Source organism: Oryza sativa, chromosome 2, assembly GCF_034140825.1.
Source record: "Oryza sativa Japonica Group chromosome 2, ASM3414082v1".
NCBI classification, from domain to species: Eukaryota; Viridiplantae; Streptophyta; class Magnoliopsida; order Poales; family Poaceae; genus Oryza; species Oryza sativa.
Genome location: NC_089036.1, coordinates 8,052,934 through 8,071,099, shown reverse-complemented (window position 1 = coordinate 8,071,099; position 18,166 = coordinate 8,052,934). Strand labels below are relative to the sequence as shown.

Sequence of the window (18,166 nt, the reverse complement as noted above, 5' to 3'; positions counted from 1 at the left end):
TTCCTTGAAAGTGCATCTGCAGCAGCATTGCTAGATCCCTTCCTATAACAGATTTTAAACTGTAAACCCCGCAACTTAGTATATGCTTTATGCTGCCAAGGGGTGTGTAACCTTTGCTCATTTAAATGCATCAAGCTGTGATGATATGTGAGAATAATAAATTCAGCATGTTGGAGATAAGACCTCCAGTGATCCACAGCTAAAAGAATGGCCAAATATTCTTTTTCATAAGTTGATAATCCCCTATTTTTAATTCCCAAAGCCTTGCTCACATATGCTATAGGATGACCTTCTTGGCATAAGACAGCTCCAATTCCCCCATCACTAGCATCTGTTTCTATAGTGAATGTTTTAGAAAAATCTGGCAAGGCTAAAACTGGAGCAGTAACTAAAGCCACCTTCAAGGACTGAAATGCCTGATTAGCTTCAGAGGACCGGACAAAAGGAACATCCTTCCTGAGTAACTGAGTTAATGGTTTACTGATGACTCTAAAATTTTTGACAAACTTTCTGTAATACCCAGCCAGTCCAAGAAACCCTCTTAGCTTTTTGACAATGTCAGGCACTTTCCAATTAACAACCTCTTCAATTTTTGATTGATCAGTAGCAACCCCTTTACCACTGATGATGTGTCCCAAGTAAGATAGTTGGGACTGACCAAAGGAACACTTACTGAGCTTCACTTTCCATTGGTGCTTGTGTAACAGGAGAAACACTTCCTTGAGATGAGTGAGATGAGACTGCATGTCCTGACTATAAACCAAAATATCATCAAAAAAGACCAAGGCAAATTTCCTTAAAACAGGTGCAAGAGTATCATTCATGGCCCCTTGGAATGTAGCTGGAGCACCAGTCAACCCAAATGACATTACCATGTACTCACAATGGCCAGTATGGGTTTGGAAGGCAGTTTTATGCTCTTCACCTTCCTGCAACCTAATCTGGTGATACCCTGCCCTTAAGTCTAATTTGGAAAAGACCTGAGCCCTAGATAACTCATCCAAAAGTTCATCAATGACTGGCATGGGAAATTTACCTTTGACAGTTATGGCATTAGGTTGTCTATAGTCAATACAAACCCTCCATGTACCATCTTTCTTTTTCACTAAAAGTGCAGGAGAAGAATATGCACTGCTGCTAGGTCTGATCACCCCAGAGGCCAACATCTCTTTCACCTGTCTCTCAATTTCGTCCTTCTGTGCTGGATTGTGCCTATACGGCCTGATGTACACAGGTTTGGAGTTAGGCAACAAAGGAATTCTGTGGTCACACGCTCTCTTAGGAGGTAAACCAGTAGGTTCAGCAAAAATATCCTGAAATTCAGATAAAAGAGGCCTGAATTGCAGGGGAACTTCAACAAGTTTATCTGGAGGTAGATGTTGCAGTTGAAAGACCTGCATGACTGAACCGAGATTTAGCATTTCCTGAAATTTTTCCACTGAAATGGGAGCACAGTGTTCAGTCTGAGCCTGAATTCCTTGAATTCTGATTGTTTTGTTCCCCAACTAATACTCCATCCATTTAGTAGCCCAATCAATATTCATTGTTCCCAAGGTTACTAGCCAGTCCATACCCAAAATAACATCATAAACTCCAAGACTCAACAGCTTAAAGTCTGAATGGAAACCTACTCCTTGAACCCACCAAGCACAATGAGGAATCAATTGAGAACATAACATGATACCTCCATTTGCTACCTTAACTGACATCACCTTCTATAATGACTGAACACCTTGGAACTTGTGAGCTACTTGGGTGTCCAAGAAAGAATGAGAACTGCCTGAATCGATCAGCATTAGCACTTCAGTTCCTTGAATACACCCTTTTATCTTGAAAGAAGTAGCAGACTCAGTACCACTGATAGCTTGCAGGGATATAGCCATCAGGTTACCTTCTTCCATTTCCTGCTCATCTGAATCAACAGAATTAGGACTCAAGGTTTCCAATAGTTCCTGAATTACATGAAGTTGAACAGAGGTAGCACATTTGTGTTCCTTACTCCAGCGCTCCCCACAAGTAAAACACAGCCCCTTGGACCTTCTATAAGATCTCAGAGCGGCTAGCCTGTCATCTCTAGCCCTGGTACTGTCAGACCCTCTCCTGTCATCGGATGGGGCTGATGAAGTGCCCTTAACAACAGAATTAGAATAGCCTTGAGGAGAGAAGGACTTCAAAGAGTTCCTGACAAGAATAGGCTGATCAGACTTTTTGTGACTGACAGACTTGGAACCTTCCAAAATTTCTTCCTGCAAGAAAGCCAGTGAGCAAGCTGAATCCAGATCTTGTGGTTTCTGCGTCAGAACTGCAGACCTGATTTCCTGTTTCAGCCCCTCCACAAACTTGGTCACAAAATAATTGAGAGGCAGTGAATTGTTGTAAGCCAACAGTTGGTGCATAATGCTGTCAAATTTTTCTACATATTCAGACACAGTAGTATCTTGCACAAGATGAATCCACTGCCTGATAAGAATTTCCTAGTCATCCTTAGAAAATTTGACACAAACTTGTTCAGCAAAAACTGGCCAACTAACTCCCGACAGTTTAGACCGCATAGAGTGAAGCCAAAAGGCTGCGTTACCCACAAAGTACAAACCAGCTATCCTGACCCAATTCTTAGCATGTACTCCATAGATGTCAAAGTATTCTTCACAATTCCACTTCCACATTTGAGGATTAACACCATCAAACTGAGGATAAGACATCGGTGGAACACTACCCCCCAAACCCATCACACCAACAGAATTTGCTACATCAGAAGGGGATCGATCCAAATCAGTCACATCAGGGAAGGGAATAGAGGTTTTTAGAGCACCTGTTTGATTCAGCATAGAAGCAATAGCAGGTTGCTCTTGAGGAAATTGTTGTACATCCAACTGCAGCTGCTCCACCTTGCCTTGCAAATCCTTCACCGAACCTTGTAGATCATCCACCCTCTTCTCGACAGCTGGGAAACGAGATTCTACCACTGCCTTGAGCGCCATGAGCTCAGCCCTGCTCTTCTCCTCGGAATGCTCCCTCTTCTTCTCACTTTCCTCGCGCTTCTTCTCCGCCTCCTCCATCTTCTTGAGAAGAAGATCCAGTTTCCCATCCTGATCCATGATCTTCGCGGCTTGCTTGGTGACATAGCGAGGTTTCTCGTAAGTGCCCGTGGTTGACGTCTCGTTCTAGATCTCGCTAACCCAGTTGAGGGAGCCGAAGCTTTTGCGGAATTAGTCACCGAAGCAACAATTCCCACCTCTTCCGGGAAAAAATTTTGCAGCAAAATCCAGGAAATGAGAGAACGGCAAGGCTCTGATACCAGATTGTTAGAACCCTAACTCAACTGCTCAAGAACTAGTAAGAACAAGCAAGAAACGAGATAGTTTCACCGAATCCAGCAGGATTGGTATCGCCGCCGCCTTCGCCTCCAGTTCTTACTTCATCGATACGAAAGAAAGTCAGGGTGCTCTGTTCTTATTACAATTCAACTCTCTCTCTCTCTCTCCCTCTCTTACTCCAGACTTACTCGTGGGCTCGGTTGGTACTCATTTGGTCCAATCCGGCCCACACACACGCGTGTTACACTTACGAACTCTTGCTCCTCTTCCAGCATAAGTCTGTTCTTCCTCCCTCGCGTTGTCAGCTTCCTGTAGCTCACCCAGCAACGTCAGGTTCCTGACACGTTGCAATCCCGTAGATTCTTCTGTTGATTTCAATCAAAAGTTCTTCTATCCCCATCGTTCTCACGTTGGGAATTTGGAAAATGTCCCGTTACAGGCTCGGTCAGACACTCGGACTGGGCTCCTCTTCTCTCTGCGTTCATCGCACATATGTGACTAACGAAGGATGACAGATGGAAGAATATGGTAGAAACATTTTCTGAATCCCCATTTCAACACAAAGGTACTGTTTTTAATAACTATTTAAATTATATGTATTGAACGGGTGGACATCCACGTGATTAAAATAACTCTCCGCACTTGGGGCTCTCCCCGATTTTGGCCTACGTGACGACTGAGTCAGTGTGGGACTCATGTGGGCCCCACATGTCAGCATGCCACGTCATCACCATCTCTCTTTCCTTTCGTCCTCTTTCTCTCTGTCTCACTTTTCCTCTCTCTGGGCTGGCGATAGGCGACGCGGCGGCGGCGGCGGCGACGCAGGAGCAGGGAAAGAGGAGGCCAGCAGGGCGACCTCCCCATCCCGACAGCCAACGCCTCGCTCTTCTTCACCTACGACGAGGCCACGCACCCGCTCACGCTGCCGGCCTCCTCTGTTTGTGTTTGGTGAATGGTGTTTGATCGGCGTTGGTGTTTGGTGGATGTCGTGCAGGTCGAGCAGATGCGCGCAGGGCTGGAGAAAGCGCAACAGCGACACGTCCGGGCGCTGGCGGCGGCCATGGCGCGCCGGTGCGCCACGACGGGTAGGGTGCGTGCGGCGGAGGCCAAGCTGGATCGCGAGTGCTGCTACAACGCGGAGCTGGAGGAGAAGCTCCGCCGGATGAGCGCGGAGGAGCATGCGTGGATGGGTGTCGCCGCCGGCCTCCGCGCCACGCTCAACTAGCTCCTCCAGTCCCCTTGTGCCGTCGCCGCCGCCGCGGGGGAGGGCAACGCCGAGGACGCGCAGTCGTGATGCTTCGAGACCCCAGGCGGCGCCGCCGCCGCCGCTGCCGCCGACGCCGACGCGATGTCCGGGGCGACATCGTGGAAGGCCTGCCGTGTCGCGGAGGCGTCCGTGCTGCTGCTCCCGTGCCGCCACCTGTGCCTGTGTGGCGCCTGCGAGGCTACCGCCGACGCTTGCCCCGTCTGTGCCGCCACCAAGAACGCCTCCGTCCATGTCCTCTCCTGAAGTCACTCACACGTGCCACACCAGCCACTGCATGGAGTATGAGATTTCGATAGCGTAACAGCTATGGCCAGACCGAAACCAGGCACCGTCAGCCAACTCCAGCGTCAAGCAAGCTAACAACAATCATCCTGTCCCAAGTTACATGGAAATTCACACTAGGGAAGCCACGGTTCAGTGCATCAGTGATCTCCAGGCCATGCGAGTTTTGTCGGTGGAAACAATAGTGTTCGGTGCGGTGAATTTATAGATGGCCATCTGGGCCGCCCGGCACGGCACGGCCCAAGCCTGGCCGTGCCTGGGCCGAGGCTTGTCGAGCCGGCACGGCCCGACCGATACACCGGGCCGTGCCGTGCCAGCCCATGGGTGGCATACAAGGCCCAGGCATGGCCCAATACTACTCGGGCCGTGCCGAAGTTACGTGGCCCATCGTGCTTCCTCACAGAAAAAGTCTATTTTTGGTCCCTCAACTCTGTCGGCTATGTTTAAATGGCTGGAACATAAGTCTATTTTGTGTACCTCTTGTCTTGGGCCTTGCCTTATACGATTATTTAAGTCTATTTTGCATCCCTATATTTTTTTTATTTGATCGAGCAGTGCTGGGCTGGCCCACCATGCCAAGGGTGCAACCCAGGCATGGCCCGGTTGTCGGGCCGGGCCGGCATGGGCACGACCCCAGTCGGGTCATGCCGTGCTTGGGCCGGGCCAAATTTGCGAGCTTTGGGCCAGGCCGTGGGCCTTGGGCCATATGGCCATTTATAGGTGGATTGAATGGTTGATTGTCGATCTCATATGCCACAGGTACTGTTGCTTCAAATATTTGATAGCAAGATTTGGCAGCCCGGGTCGGCACGCACGCCGCCTCGTCTCCCCGCCCGCTCGTCGGTCGTTCTCCCCATCGGCCACCACCCGTCCCGGCGCCTCTTCTCCCCGCCGGTTGCCACTGTCGACGACATCCCGGCGCGTTCCCCATCTGTCGGTCGCCGCACGCTCGCCCGCTTGCCGCCACCGCCGCTCCGCTTCGCCGGCCTCCGCATGCTAGCACGCCGCCTCCGCCGGCCGCCGCTCAGCCCCGCTCACCACCCGATCATCTGCTACCTACCCGTCGGCCGGCCTGCGAGAGAAAAGTGCGAGAGAGAGAGGGGGGAGGAAGGGAGAGAAGAGGGGAAAGGGGAGTTGACGTGGCATGCTGACATGTGGGGCCCACGCACCACGTAGGCTAAAACCGGGGTCAAAACCACCGAAGGATCTCGAGTGACCGGTTTTGTATAGTTAAGGGACCCCGTATATCTGGTTGCAAGGACATTTTTTATCCCGATAACAAGTTGAGGGACCTTCGGTGTACTTTTTCCTACGGTGTTTGTGTGCTTTTATGGGCCACCTGGTCTTAGTCCATGGACTTGCAGATTAACGGGGAGGCCTGCATTATTGGATCAGCTGGTCTTAGCATTATTGAAACGATTTTGCTTATTGAAATTTTCATGCTCATTGATTTTAGAGTGTAATATTTGAAAATTTTGTAGTGGATGCATATGAGATTTCCGGAGCTACTTTTGGGTCTTGGTTTCATGAGCATATGCTAAATATAAAGTTCTTTTTGTTTCTTCACTTTGTGCTACAATTAGTCCTATTAATACTAAGTGTTACAGAGATTCAAAAAATACTAACTGTTACATGGATTAAGGCCCAACAGACTCCCGTTGATGCAATGGAGCATTTTTTTTCTAGCCTAATATTAGGAGTAAAAAAAAGAGATATTCTTGAGAAAATATGTCCATACTGGTAGATACGCAGGAATGCAGTGTTTCAAATTTCGAAACTACGGTTTCTGCCGACGGGGGGTGAAAGAACTGAAATTTCAGAAAATTAGGATTTTTTTTCTAACGAAATTTTTTGAAATTTTGACTGATTTTTAATGGATTTGAATAAAATTTGACCAAATTCACAAAAATTTGCAAAAAACCGAAAGTTTCGGACGAGATATGAGCATTTCGGTGGGAGCGAATTTCGGAAATTTCGAACCGAAATTTCAAACCTTGCAGGAATATGTGTCCTGCTGTGTCACTAAAATTGAGAAAAAAAATTCGTTTCGAAAAGAAAAACGAGTTGTTAAATCTTGGTTGTGACTTAATATCAGCAAAATATGGAATTCGTTAGCTTGCATAAAAAAAATCAGTTAGAGAACCACTAGGGTAGGGTAGTTATATATGGTCGTTGAATTGTTGGGTGGATCTGCCAATAGCATTCTTTCGTCCACCTCATGGTCCTAAATTAATTAAAACCAAGAGTAGATTCCGCTTAACACACATGATGTGTGACGTTTGCCATTTCTGAATTTTCTGATACGTGTTGAAGTCTTCGATTGTAACCACCAATTAGAGATAAGATATTTATTTTTTTCGCCGAACCCATACACCTAAGCATACATACGCGTGTGAATATCCTTTACAACCGACCGTCCATGAAAAATCTTCTGTAACTCCTTTTCTCTTTCAATATTAATACCATTTGGATGACCGTTCTTCGATCATCCGGCAAAATAGTACTACCTCCATATTTTAATGTATGACGCCGTTGATTTTTTATCCAACGTTTGATCATTCGTATTATTTAAAAAATTTATGTAATTATCATTTATTTTATTGTGACTTGATTCATCATCAAATGTTCTTTAAGCATGATATAAATATTTTCATATTTGCACAAAAAATTTGAATAAAATGAATGGTCAAACGCTGGTTAAAAAGTCAACAGCGTCATACATTAAAATATGAAAGAAGTATCCTTTACACATTAATATTATTATAGGCATCAAACATCAAGTGCATTGCCAAAACACGGACACACATATATATACCAAATTTGATCGATGATTTGACTTGACAGTTGAAATTGAATAGTCCCATATATAAACACACCATACAACTAACCATTAGGCTAAAGACAAGCTTCGAGAGCAAGAGATTTTGCTAACTATTTATATTTCATGTCTTTTGTATTCATACTAGTACGGTTTTTAAGGGTAACTAAGGAACGATATACCGTTTAGCCAACGAAACACTTTTAGGTATTAATGTCAGCAGGATATTTTTAGGTACCAAATTTGATACTCGTAGATACCAAGTTTTTCGGTACCTAGATACCATGGTAAGCATGATACCTTAGATACCATTTTGATATTAGTACGTATTAGAGATACCAGACCTAGTATGCTAATGCTCAGAAAATAAACTAAAGGCCAGATTTGCCAAATGACACGCAAAAAACGTTTAATTGGCTGAGAGACACTGCGAAAACATGACACGGCTGATTGACCCTACAAAAAAACGTGTAATTGGCCGTAGGATACAAGTCGTATTATTTTATTATATTTCCGGGACAAAAGGGATGAGATATTTATCTAAATGCATGGATTGCCCCTTCTCTTTCTTTAAACACCGGTGGGACCCACGTATCATGGACAGTGTATGTTTAATCTAATTTTTAATAGGCAAAATCTAATTCGCGCGCGCTCTCTGTTTTGCCTTATCGCGCGACACGCTCATCAGTTGTCCGATCCCATAAGTGCTGATGTGTCCGTACATGGCTTGGTGATTCACGGACGTGGCATCATCCAGGAATCCAAATTAGAAGCCATGTGATGCTCTACGCTACGTCGACTTCAAAAATAATTTTCTCTTAAACTAATCATCCGATCTACGATCCGATTACACCGTTGTGTTCGTAAGAATTGAATCTTTATAATAAGATCTCACATGATTATATTTTGATGAAAAAATAGAAATTACTTTTAAAATATATTTAAATTACTTTTAGATTTCAATAAATTACTTCTTAGACCCATAAAAGTAAATTCAATAAAGCCTAAAAGTAATTTACATATATTATAGAAGTAACTTAAAAAAAGAAGAAAGTAACTTTATCACGACATTAAAAGTAAATCCGTTATGGAGGTAAAAACATGAGTCTATATAGAAATTAAATTTAATCAGCATAAATTACATAATTGACTAAAAATGATTATAAAATAAACAACTCACAACATGAATGTATAGATTTCTTTTAATGTCGTAACAAGTTACTTCACTTTTGTTTCAAGTTACTTCTATAATATAGCTAAATTACTTTCAAGCTTTATTGAATTACTTTTATGACTAAGAAGTAATTTAATAAAATCTAAAAGTAATTTAGATATATTATAAAAGTAATTTCTATTTTTTCATAAAAATATAGTCATGTGAGATTTTGTTATAAAGATTTAATTGTTATGAACACAATGGTGTAATCGGATCGTAAATCGGATGAGTAATCTAAGAGAAAATTCCATAAGAAGAAAAAAAAATACATTCACTTTTGAGTATACTAGTAGCAACTAGATATGAGATTGAGGTATCTAGTTATGACCATAGAGAGAATGGTCTCGTTATAGACAGTGTCCTTTTTAATAGGTTTTAACCACCTGGTCTCACGCGGCATGGGCCTACATCTCTCTCCTATCCTTCTTCCTCACGCACGCGGCGGAAAAAGCGGCGGCGCTCCTCCAGGGTCTCACCGCCGGCGACGACAAGGCGCGGCGGCTACCATACCTAAGGCGCAACGGCAAGCGGTGGCACCGAGCTCGAGAGCAACACGACGCTGCAGCCGACGAGGACGGCGAGGGAGATGTTGAGCAGGATGAGGAGCTGGCGGTTCTCGGCGAGTGAGAGGCTGAGAGCGACCTCCCTTCCTCCTCCGGTCCCTGCCTCGTGAGCAGCCCATCTGCACTGCCTTCTGCAGCAGCACCGTGGCGGACAGGTGCGCAGCGGCGGCGCGTCGGTGGCGCGGACGTGGCCGAGCTCTGCGCCGTGGCGGCGGCGGCGTTGCAGAGCGGCTGCAGCAGCGGGTGGTGGTGGTCGTAGGGCATCGTCGGCCACGGCGTTGCTGCTGCTAGCTGTTGTTGTTGGGCATCGTTCTGCACTAGCTACTGTTGCTGCTGCTACACTAGCTGCTGTTGCTGTTGCTGTTGGTGTGGCGACGGCATGAAATCATGGTGCTGCTGCTCCTGCAGCGCGGCGAGCTCCTGGTGCACCATGACCGGCCGAGCCATCACCACCGCTGTCGCTTCCCAACGCCACAACCAGCCGAAGCCGCCGCCGCCGTCACCAGCCACCGTTGAAGCAGAAGCCGCTTGCCCGCCACCGCCACCAGCCGTTGTCGAAGAAGAAGTCGGTCGCCTGCCGCCGCCGCCGCCGTCACCATCGGTAGCCTAGAGTTAAGTTGGATGGAGATTTCGGGTACATGTTACTTAGGCCGAGGGCATTTATGTCCTTTTGAAATTTCTATCTCCTCTTTTTCACTGAAAATGATAAAATATTGTCTCAGATTTACTATAGCTAATTACACAAATTTTGTGGTGCCTATTAGTAGTGTCGCGTTTTTTGAGTGTCTTCTAGCTAATTACATAGCTTAGCTTTTAGATGTCCGTGGCAAATTTTGCCTGATGCTTCTTTTTTTTTTTTACTAATTAGTTTCTTTATCTTCCTAAGTTCCAAGCTGGGCCTTAATTTTCATTGCACATGGCATCTGCTTTCCATTCTCAAACTGCAAAGCGACGCGACGCGGCACGACACCAAAAATAAGTAGAAGCGTACTCCATACTCTGCACTCAACCATGGCGGAGGCGGCCACCGGTGCAACTGACACGTCACTGCCGCCGCCGCCGCCGCACGTCGTCCTGATGGCCAGCCCCGGCGCCGGCCACCTCATCCCGCTGGCCGAGTTGGCGAGGCGGCTCGTGTCCGACCACGGCTTCGCGGTCACCGTCGTCACGATCGCCAGCCTCTCCGACCCGGCCACCGACGCCGCCGTGCTCTCCTCGCTGCCGGCCTCCGTGGCCACCGCCGTGCTCCCGCCCGTCGCCCTCGACGACCTCCCGGCGGACATCGGCTTCGGCTCCGTGATGTTCGAGCTCGTCCGCCGCTCCGTCCCGCACCTCCGCCCGCTCGTCGTCGGCTCCCCCGCCGCCGCGATCGTGTGCGACTTCTTCGGCACGCCGGCCCTGGCGCTCGCCGCTGAGCTCGGCGTGCCCGGGTACGTGTTCTTCCCGACCAGCATCAGCTTCATCTCCGTCGTGCGCAGCGTCGTGGAGCTCCACGACGGCGCCGCCGCCGGCGAGTACCGTGACCTCCCGGACCCGCTCGTGCTCCCCGGATGCGCGCCGCTCCGCCACGGCGACATCCCCGACGGGTTCCGGGATTCTGCCGATCCGGTCTACGCCTACGTGCTCGAGGAGGGGCGGCGATACGGCGGCGCCGACGGCTTCTTGGTGAACAGTTTCCCGGAGATGGAGCCGGGCGCCGCGGAAGCGTTCAGGCGAGACGGGGAGAACGGCGCGTTCCCGCCGGTGTACCTCGTCGGGCCGTTCGTCCGGCCAAGGTCCGACGAGGACGCCGACGAGTCGGCGTGCTTGGAGTGGCTGGACCGCCAGCCGGCGGGGTCGGTGGTGTACGTCTCCTTCGGCTCCGGCGGCGCGCTGTCCGTGGAGCAGACGCGCGAGCTCGCCGCCGGGCTGGAGATGAGCGGCCACAGGTTCCTCTGGGTGGTGCGCATGCCAAGAAAGGGCGGGCTCCTTTCCTCCATGGGCGCCAGCTACGGCAACCCGATGGACTTCCTCCCCGAGGGCTTCGTGGAGAGGACGAACGGGCGGGGCCTCGCCGTGGCGTCGTGGGCGCCGCAGGTGCGCGTGCTGGCGCACCCGGCGACGGCGGCGTTCGTGTCGCACTGCGGGTGGAACTCGGCGCTGGAGAGCGTGTCCTCCGGCGTGCCGATGATCGCGTGGCCGCTGCACGCCGAGCAGAAGATGAACGCGGCCATCCTGACGGAGGTAGCCGGGGTGGCGCTACCGCTAAGTCCGGTGGCGCCCGGCGGCGTGGTGTCGCGGGAGGAGGTGGCGGCGGCGGTGAAGGAGCTCATGGATCCAGGGGAGAAGGGGAGCGCCGCGCGTCGCCGGGCGAGGGAGCTGCAGGCGGCGGCGGCGGCGAGGGCGTGGTCGCCGGACGGGGCGTCGCGCCGCGCGCTCGAGGAGGTGGCCGGCAAGTGGAAGAACGCCGTGCATGAGGATCGTTGAGTCAGTCTTAGCCGGTGTCACTTTCGTTCGGTGAAATTTGGTCAAAAACTTGAAAGGTGATCACTCACTTTCGGAATTCGGATGTCAGCTGAGCCTTTCTTTCTAAAAGACATGTCAGATGCTTCATTTATTTTGGAAGAAGATTGATCCCAACACTAAATAAAGAATTTGAAGCTATTGTTGTGTGAAGACTTATAATTCGTGGTTCTAATCCTAATCTATGGACCAACTTGCGGCATACTCAGTACTCCCTCTAATTCAAAATGTTTAACATCAATAACTTTTTAGCATATGTTTGACCGTTCGTTTTATTAAAAAAATTGTGAAATATGTAAAACTATATTTACCAATGAATCAAATGATATGAAAAGAATAAATAATTATTTAAATTTTTTGAATAAGACGAATGGTCAAACAAATCAACGGTGTCAAATATTTTGAAACGGAGTGAGTATATGATAAGTGTAAAATGTTGATTTCTGTTGGTATCCGTGCGACTTTCTTTTGTCCAGGTATCGGTATAACCACGCCGTGTAGATATTGTGGATTTATATGCGTAGCCAACACTATCATTTATTTAATCATAGAAAATGCTGAACAATGGAGCGCGCCCACAGCTGGTTGTCCTCGCCGCCGTCGTACGAGGTTTTGCAGTCATGCGCGCCGCCTAGGTGGATCAGGAAGAAACTGTTGGATATATATGGTTGTCGCTGGCCACGTGAAAAATTTATACAAAACGATAACGATGGGCGCGTTGCACCCCCCCCCCCCTCTGCCCCTATAAGCTACTCTCTCTCTTCCTCCTCCCCTCTTCTCTTCCTACTACACCATACATTTTTAAAAAACAAAAAAAAACAAAGTTGAAAAAAAATTATGTATAGAAATACTATGTATAAAAAATATTTGAATTCAAATTCAAATTTAAAACGGGTATGTAAACTTTTGACTTATAAACTTTGGGTCTATAAACTAATATTTGAATTCAAATTCATCAGGTGTGTAAACTTTTGACAAGTTTGGGTCTATAAACTTTATATGCATAGAAATACTATAATAAAAGATATTTGAATTTAAATTCAAATTTGAATCGGATATAATTCAAATTCAAATTTGAAATCGGGTATATAAACTTTTGACTTATAAACTTTGGGCCTATAAACTTTAGATGAATAGAAATACTATATCTAAAATAAATATTTGAATTCAAATTTAAATTTGAATCGAATATATAAACTTTTGACTTATAAACTTTGGTTCTCTAAACTTTAAACTTTAGATATATAAACTTGAGGTGTACAAACTTTAGGTGCATAAATTTACTAAAATAGAAAAGTAATATGGCGCCGAAAAAGGAAACCACATGAAGGGAGGGGGACCGCTCTAGGGGTGATCGCTAGGGGCGATCGATCGCCCCTTAGCCTTTCCGACTACTAGTACCGTTTTATATGTAAAGTATATACTGTAGTAAATTACCCAATTTGTAACGTGTGTTGACATTCCTATTTATCTTTTGTGTATGATAACAGAGCATAGTATGTGAATGACACTACTAGAAAACTCATTTTCGGCGTCGTAGGGGATCGATTTTCGCAGGCGGGCAAGTAATTCGGAGCCAAAACCCCGCTGGCAAAAAAAGTACCCGGGGTGGAGGGGGCGGTCCGCTTGCGAAGATTGATCTTTGCAGGCGGACCATATAAGCGTCGCCTGCGAAGATCGATCTTCGCAAGCGGCAGACATCGGACCATATAAGCGTCGCCTGCGAAGATCGATCTTCGCAAGCGGCAGACGTCGTGCGCCTGCGAAGATCGATCTTCGCAGGCGACGCTTATATGGTCCGCCTGCGAAGATCAATCTTCGCAGGCGACGCTTATATGGCCCGCTTGAAAAGATGCCCCTATATAGTCTTCTTCCTCCCCGAGCCCTGTTCATTCTCCCCGAAGTTTCTCACTCCTAAAGTGACTTAAATATAGGGGGAGGTTTTGAACTTCAAATCTTCGGGGGATTTTTCTACGGTACTTATATCTACTCATTTCAACACTAGGTATGCAATTTTTTAAGCTTTTTAGACCTTAATTTGTGATGGATTTATGCATGCAAAATTGTAAAGGAAGAGCTCCATGTTTTTAATTTTATTTCTTTTGATATGTTGATGTTAGATGTATGTGTAATACTTGATGCCTCTTGTTGTAGTGGTTTAATGTGGTAACATAAATTCTCAAATTTTTTTTATTTTTGCTATCACATCCACCACCTAGTTCTAGATCTAGATCTAGATCTTGTCATATACAGAGAGAGAATAAAATTTTAAATGTCTATTTATTCGGTGCAATCAAAAAATAGTTATAGTATTTTGTAATATGCCGATGAAATGATTTTGTAGATTTTCCTAATGTACTAATTTGGCATGTCTATGTAAAAAAAATTGAAATAAACTATGATTTTTTATTAATTTACACTTAACTTTAGTTAATTAGTTTTGAATAGCGATAAGTTTTTTCAATAAACCCTACAAATTTGGTATTAATTGTGCAAATATTTTACGTGTATTTTTTTAGAGATATGGAAAGTCGGGAATGGATGTATCATTGGCCGAGGTTTTTGTCTACATATAGAAACGAAGTGGCTAAATTTATTGGTATTGCTAAGGCACACCCTGAGAAGAACAATATGAGGAAGATAATTTGTCCATGTGCTGACTGTAAGAATGAAATAGCCTGGGACTTTGACGATGCTTTTAAAGTGAAGGAGCACTTAGTAACTCGTGGATTTATGGACAAGTACGAAATATGGACACGTCATGGTGAAGAACAAGTGGACGGGCCTGAAAATGTAGTTCCGACACAAGTTGAAGACATGGTGCATGACGATGGTTCTGTTGAGGACAAAATCGACCTAGAGGAAATGTTACGTCATGCAGAACCCGAGGTACTGATGGGGTCGGCTAGAGGGTTAAATAACTTTGAAGCTTTACAGAAGGCAGCAAAGGAAGTTTTGTACGATGAGTCGAAGGGCTGTGATAGTGAGTTCACAACACACCGGTCAGTTCTTGAACTTATGAGGTTAAAGGCGAGACATGGATGGTCTGATACCAGTTTCAACAGTCTGTTAGAACTTCTACAGAAAATGCTCCCGAGGCCTAACTCACTACCATCCAGCACATATCAAGCAAAGAAACTCATATGCCCCCTTTCACTTGGTGTGGAAAAGATTCATGCGTGCGTAAATCACTGCATACTGTACAGGAAAGAGTACGCTTCTTTAGATGAATGTCCAACATGCGGTGCAAGCCGGTACAAGTCGAATAGCAATACTGGCCTAGAACCCTATGAAGCAACTGAGGGACGACAGAGAAAAATCCCGCAGCTTGTGATGTGGTACCTTCCTGTCAAAGACCGCATTAAACGGATATACTCAAACCCGCGAGATGCGGAACTAATGCGCTGGCATGAAGAAGGACGCAAGAAGGATGGGATGATTCGACACCCGGCAGATGCTCGTCAATGGATAAACTTTGATGCTCAGTATAGAGAGTTTGCTAAAGACCCACGAAACATTAGATTTGCCCTGAGTACTGATGGAGTTAATCCTTTTGGAGACATGAGCAGCTCACATAGTACTTGGCCGGTGCTTCTCACCATGTATAATCTTCCTACCTGGCTTTGTCAAAAGCGAAAATACGTACTACTTTGTATCCTCATACAGGGACCCCGTCAGTCTGGTATTGATATTGACGTGTTTCTTAAACCATTGTTGGAAGATATGGCTGATTTATGGAAAGAGGGATTGAAAGTGTGGGACGAGTACTTAAGGGAATACTTCACAGTGAAGGCCATCATCTTCATGACCATTAACGATTATCCAACAATGTTTTCAGTTTCAGGTCAAATTAAAGGTAAAACAGGATGTGTGATCTGCTTGAATGGAACGTACTATAGGTATCTCCCGGGTTACAACAAGCTTGTGTACATGCGGCACCGGCGGTTCCTACGCACAAATCACAAGTACCGCAAGATGAAGGCAGAGTTCGATGGTACTGAAGAGACTGATCCTGCACCAAAACCTACATCGGGAGAAAAGGTGTGTGCAATGACAGAGAAAATTGTTTGCGAGTTTGGAAAAATGACTAAGAAACCATCAAAGGGGACAAAGCGCAAGAAACCTGAGAAGAAAACGAAGGGAGGGGATAGTAAGAAGCAAGATGACAGTTCGAAGCCAGATGATAAACTCCCTCCCCCATTCAATAAGCATTCCATATTTTTTAAGTACCTCCCGTACTGGAAAGATCTGGAGGTTCAGCATGCCATAGACGTCATGCATCTAGAGAAGAATGTGTTTGACAACATAGTTGGAACATTGTTGGACATGCCGAAGAAGACTAAAGATGGTCTGCAATCAAGGATGAACCTAGTCGAGATGGGAATCAGGGAAGAGTTACACCCTCAAGAAGGAGAAAAGAATGGCAAAGTATATCTTCCACCAGCCTGTTTCACACTGACACCTGAGGAGAAGAAGTCATTTTGCAACTCACTCCGTGATGTCAGAGTGCCCATAGGTTTCTCATCAAACATCAGTCGACTAGTTTCAATGAAAGATTTGTCGGTATCTGGTTATAATTTACACGACTGCCATGTCTTGCTCACCGTGTTTCTTGCAATTGCAATAAGGGCAATAAAACCGGAGCATTTAAAGGTTGCTATCACAAGGTTGTGCTACTTTTTCAACGCAGTGTCACAGAAGGTCATTAGGGCAAGTACTATGGGCATCCAAGTACAATCTCCTAGGTGCCACATAAGCTAAAATAGTGAGGTGGAGTGAGGTGGAGGAGAGAAGAGATGAGAGAGATAAGCAGTCACCTCTCATGCAAGAGGCAACCACTATACAAAATTCAAGACAAAATGAGAGAGAGGAAGAGTAGATTGGGCAAACAAACATTGGGGCTAGTGTATTAGAACTAGTATAGATGTGATATATTGTACATGTTATCTCTACATTTATTAGTTGATGATGTGGTCAAGATTAGATGCAACATCCACCTCTTTTATAAAACCTGCCCTTAGTAGTCTCGAAGAGTTAGGAAATCTCCGTACATTCGCACATGAGACACAGTGCCAACTTGAGATGTGTTTCCCTCCATCATTTTTTGATATGATGGAGCACCTCATTGTTCACATAGTGCCGCAGATGGTTGCGCTTGGCCCATTGTACCTCCATCAAATGTGGTCATACGAGCGTTACATGGCGGTTCTGAAGGGTTACGTCCGAAATCGTGCACATCCAGTGTTATCAATGGTTGAGGGTTATAGTACTGAAGAGGTTGTCGAGTGATGTATCGATTACCTCAAAGATGGATATGCAATTGGAGTACCTGTGCCCCGACACGAGGGCAGATTGAGTGGCAGGGGAACGATAGGAAAGAAGAGATTCGTCACCCATGATCACAAATCATTCCAAGAAGCTCACTTCAGCGTGCTTCATCAGCTTGCTATCGTCGAGCCGTACATCGATCAACATATCGAACTAATACAAGCTAACAATAAGGGTCGCACCACCGAGATGAAATAACTATGAAGCGGTTGGCTTGTGGTCCATCAACTACAGTAAATTCTTGGCAGGGATATGACATTAATAGATACTCGTTTAGCACAAGAGCCCGAGATAGTAAGACTTGTACGCAAAACAGCGGTGTCCGTGTGGAGGCAATTGATGAAGCCGGGAAAAAACAATCATACTTCGGGTTTATTGAAGAAATATGGGAAATCGACTATGGGCACACAATGCAATTCCCTATATTTAAGTGCCAGTGGGTAAAATACCCGAACGGGGTCAATGTTGATAAGTTCGGTTTTACTGTTGTTGACCTGGCGAGTGTGGGTCACAAGGATGACCCTTGGGTACTCGCCAATCGCGTGGCACAAGTGTTTTATGTGAAAGACCCTTCAAATTTGAAGAAAGATATAGTGCTATCAGGGAAACAAAAGATATTGGGAGTGGATGGGATTGAAGATGTCGAAGATTACAACCAATACGATAGTATGCCACTTTATAGTCAGTTTGTACAGAAGATTAAGAATGTCGAGACATCTACTCAAAAGACCGTGAAGCCTTACATGCGCACGGACGGTGTGGGCAAAAATGTTAAAGGGTAATGATTGTTGAGAGGCATGTAAGCATCTAAGAAGTTAGTAGTTATTTAATGGTGGCATGTAAGGTGATGTGTGATCATATCGCAAATTGACG

The 18,166-nt window shown here is 46.0% G+C and overlaps 1 protein-coding gene and 1 pseudogene across 1 annotated transcript; both read left to right on the top strand.

Annotated features, from left to right (window-relative positions):
* Positions 1-4,269: 4,269 nt before the first annotated feature.
* On the top strand, positions 4,270-4,827 carry LOC107279970 (probable BOI-related E3 ubiquitin-protein ligase 3; annotated as a pseudogene).
* A 5,574-nt stretch (positions 4,828-10,401) lies between these two features.
* LOC4328850 (hydroquinone glucosyltransferase) lies at positions 10,402-12,112 on the top strand. The gene has a single exon (XM_015769160.3). The coding sequence runs from the start codon at positions 10,475-10,477 to the stop codon at positions 11,927-11,929; it is 1,455 nt and encodes a 484-aa protein (XP_015624646.1). The 5' UTR covers positions 10,402-10,474; the 3' UTR covers positions 11,930-12,112.
* The last annotated feature ends 6,054 nt before the right edge of the window (positions 12,113-18,166 follow it).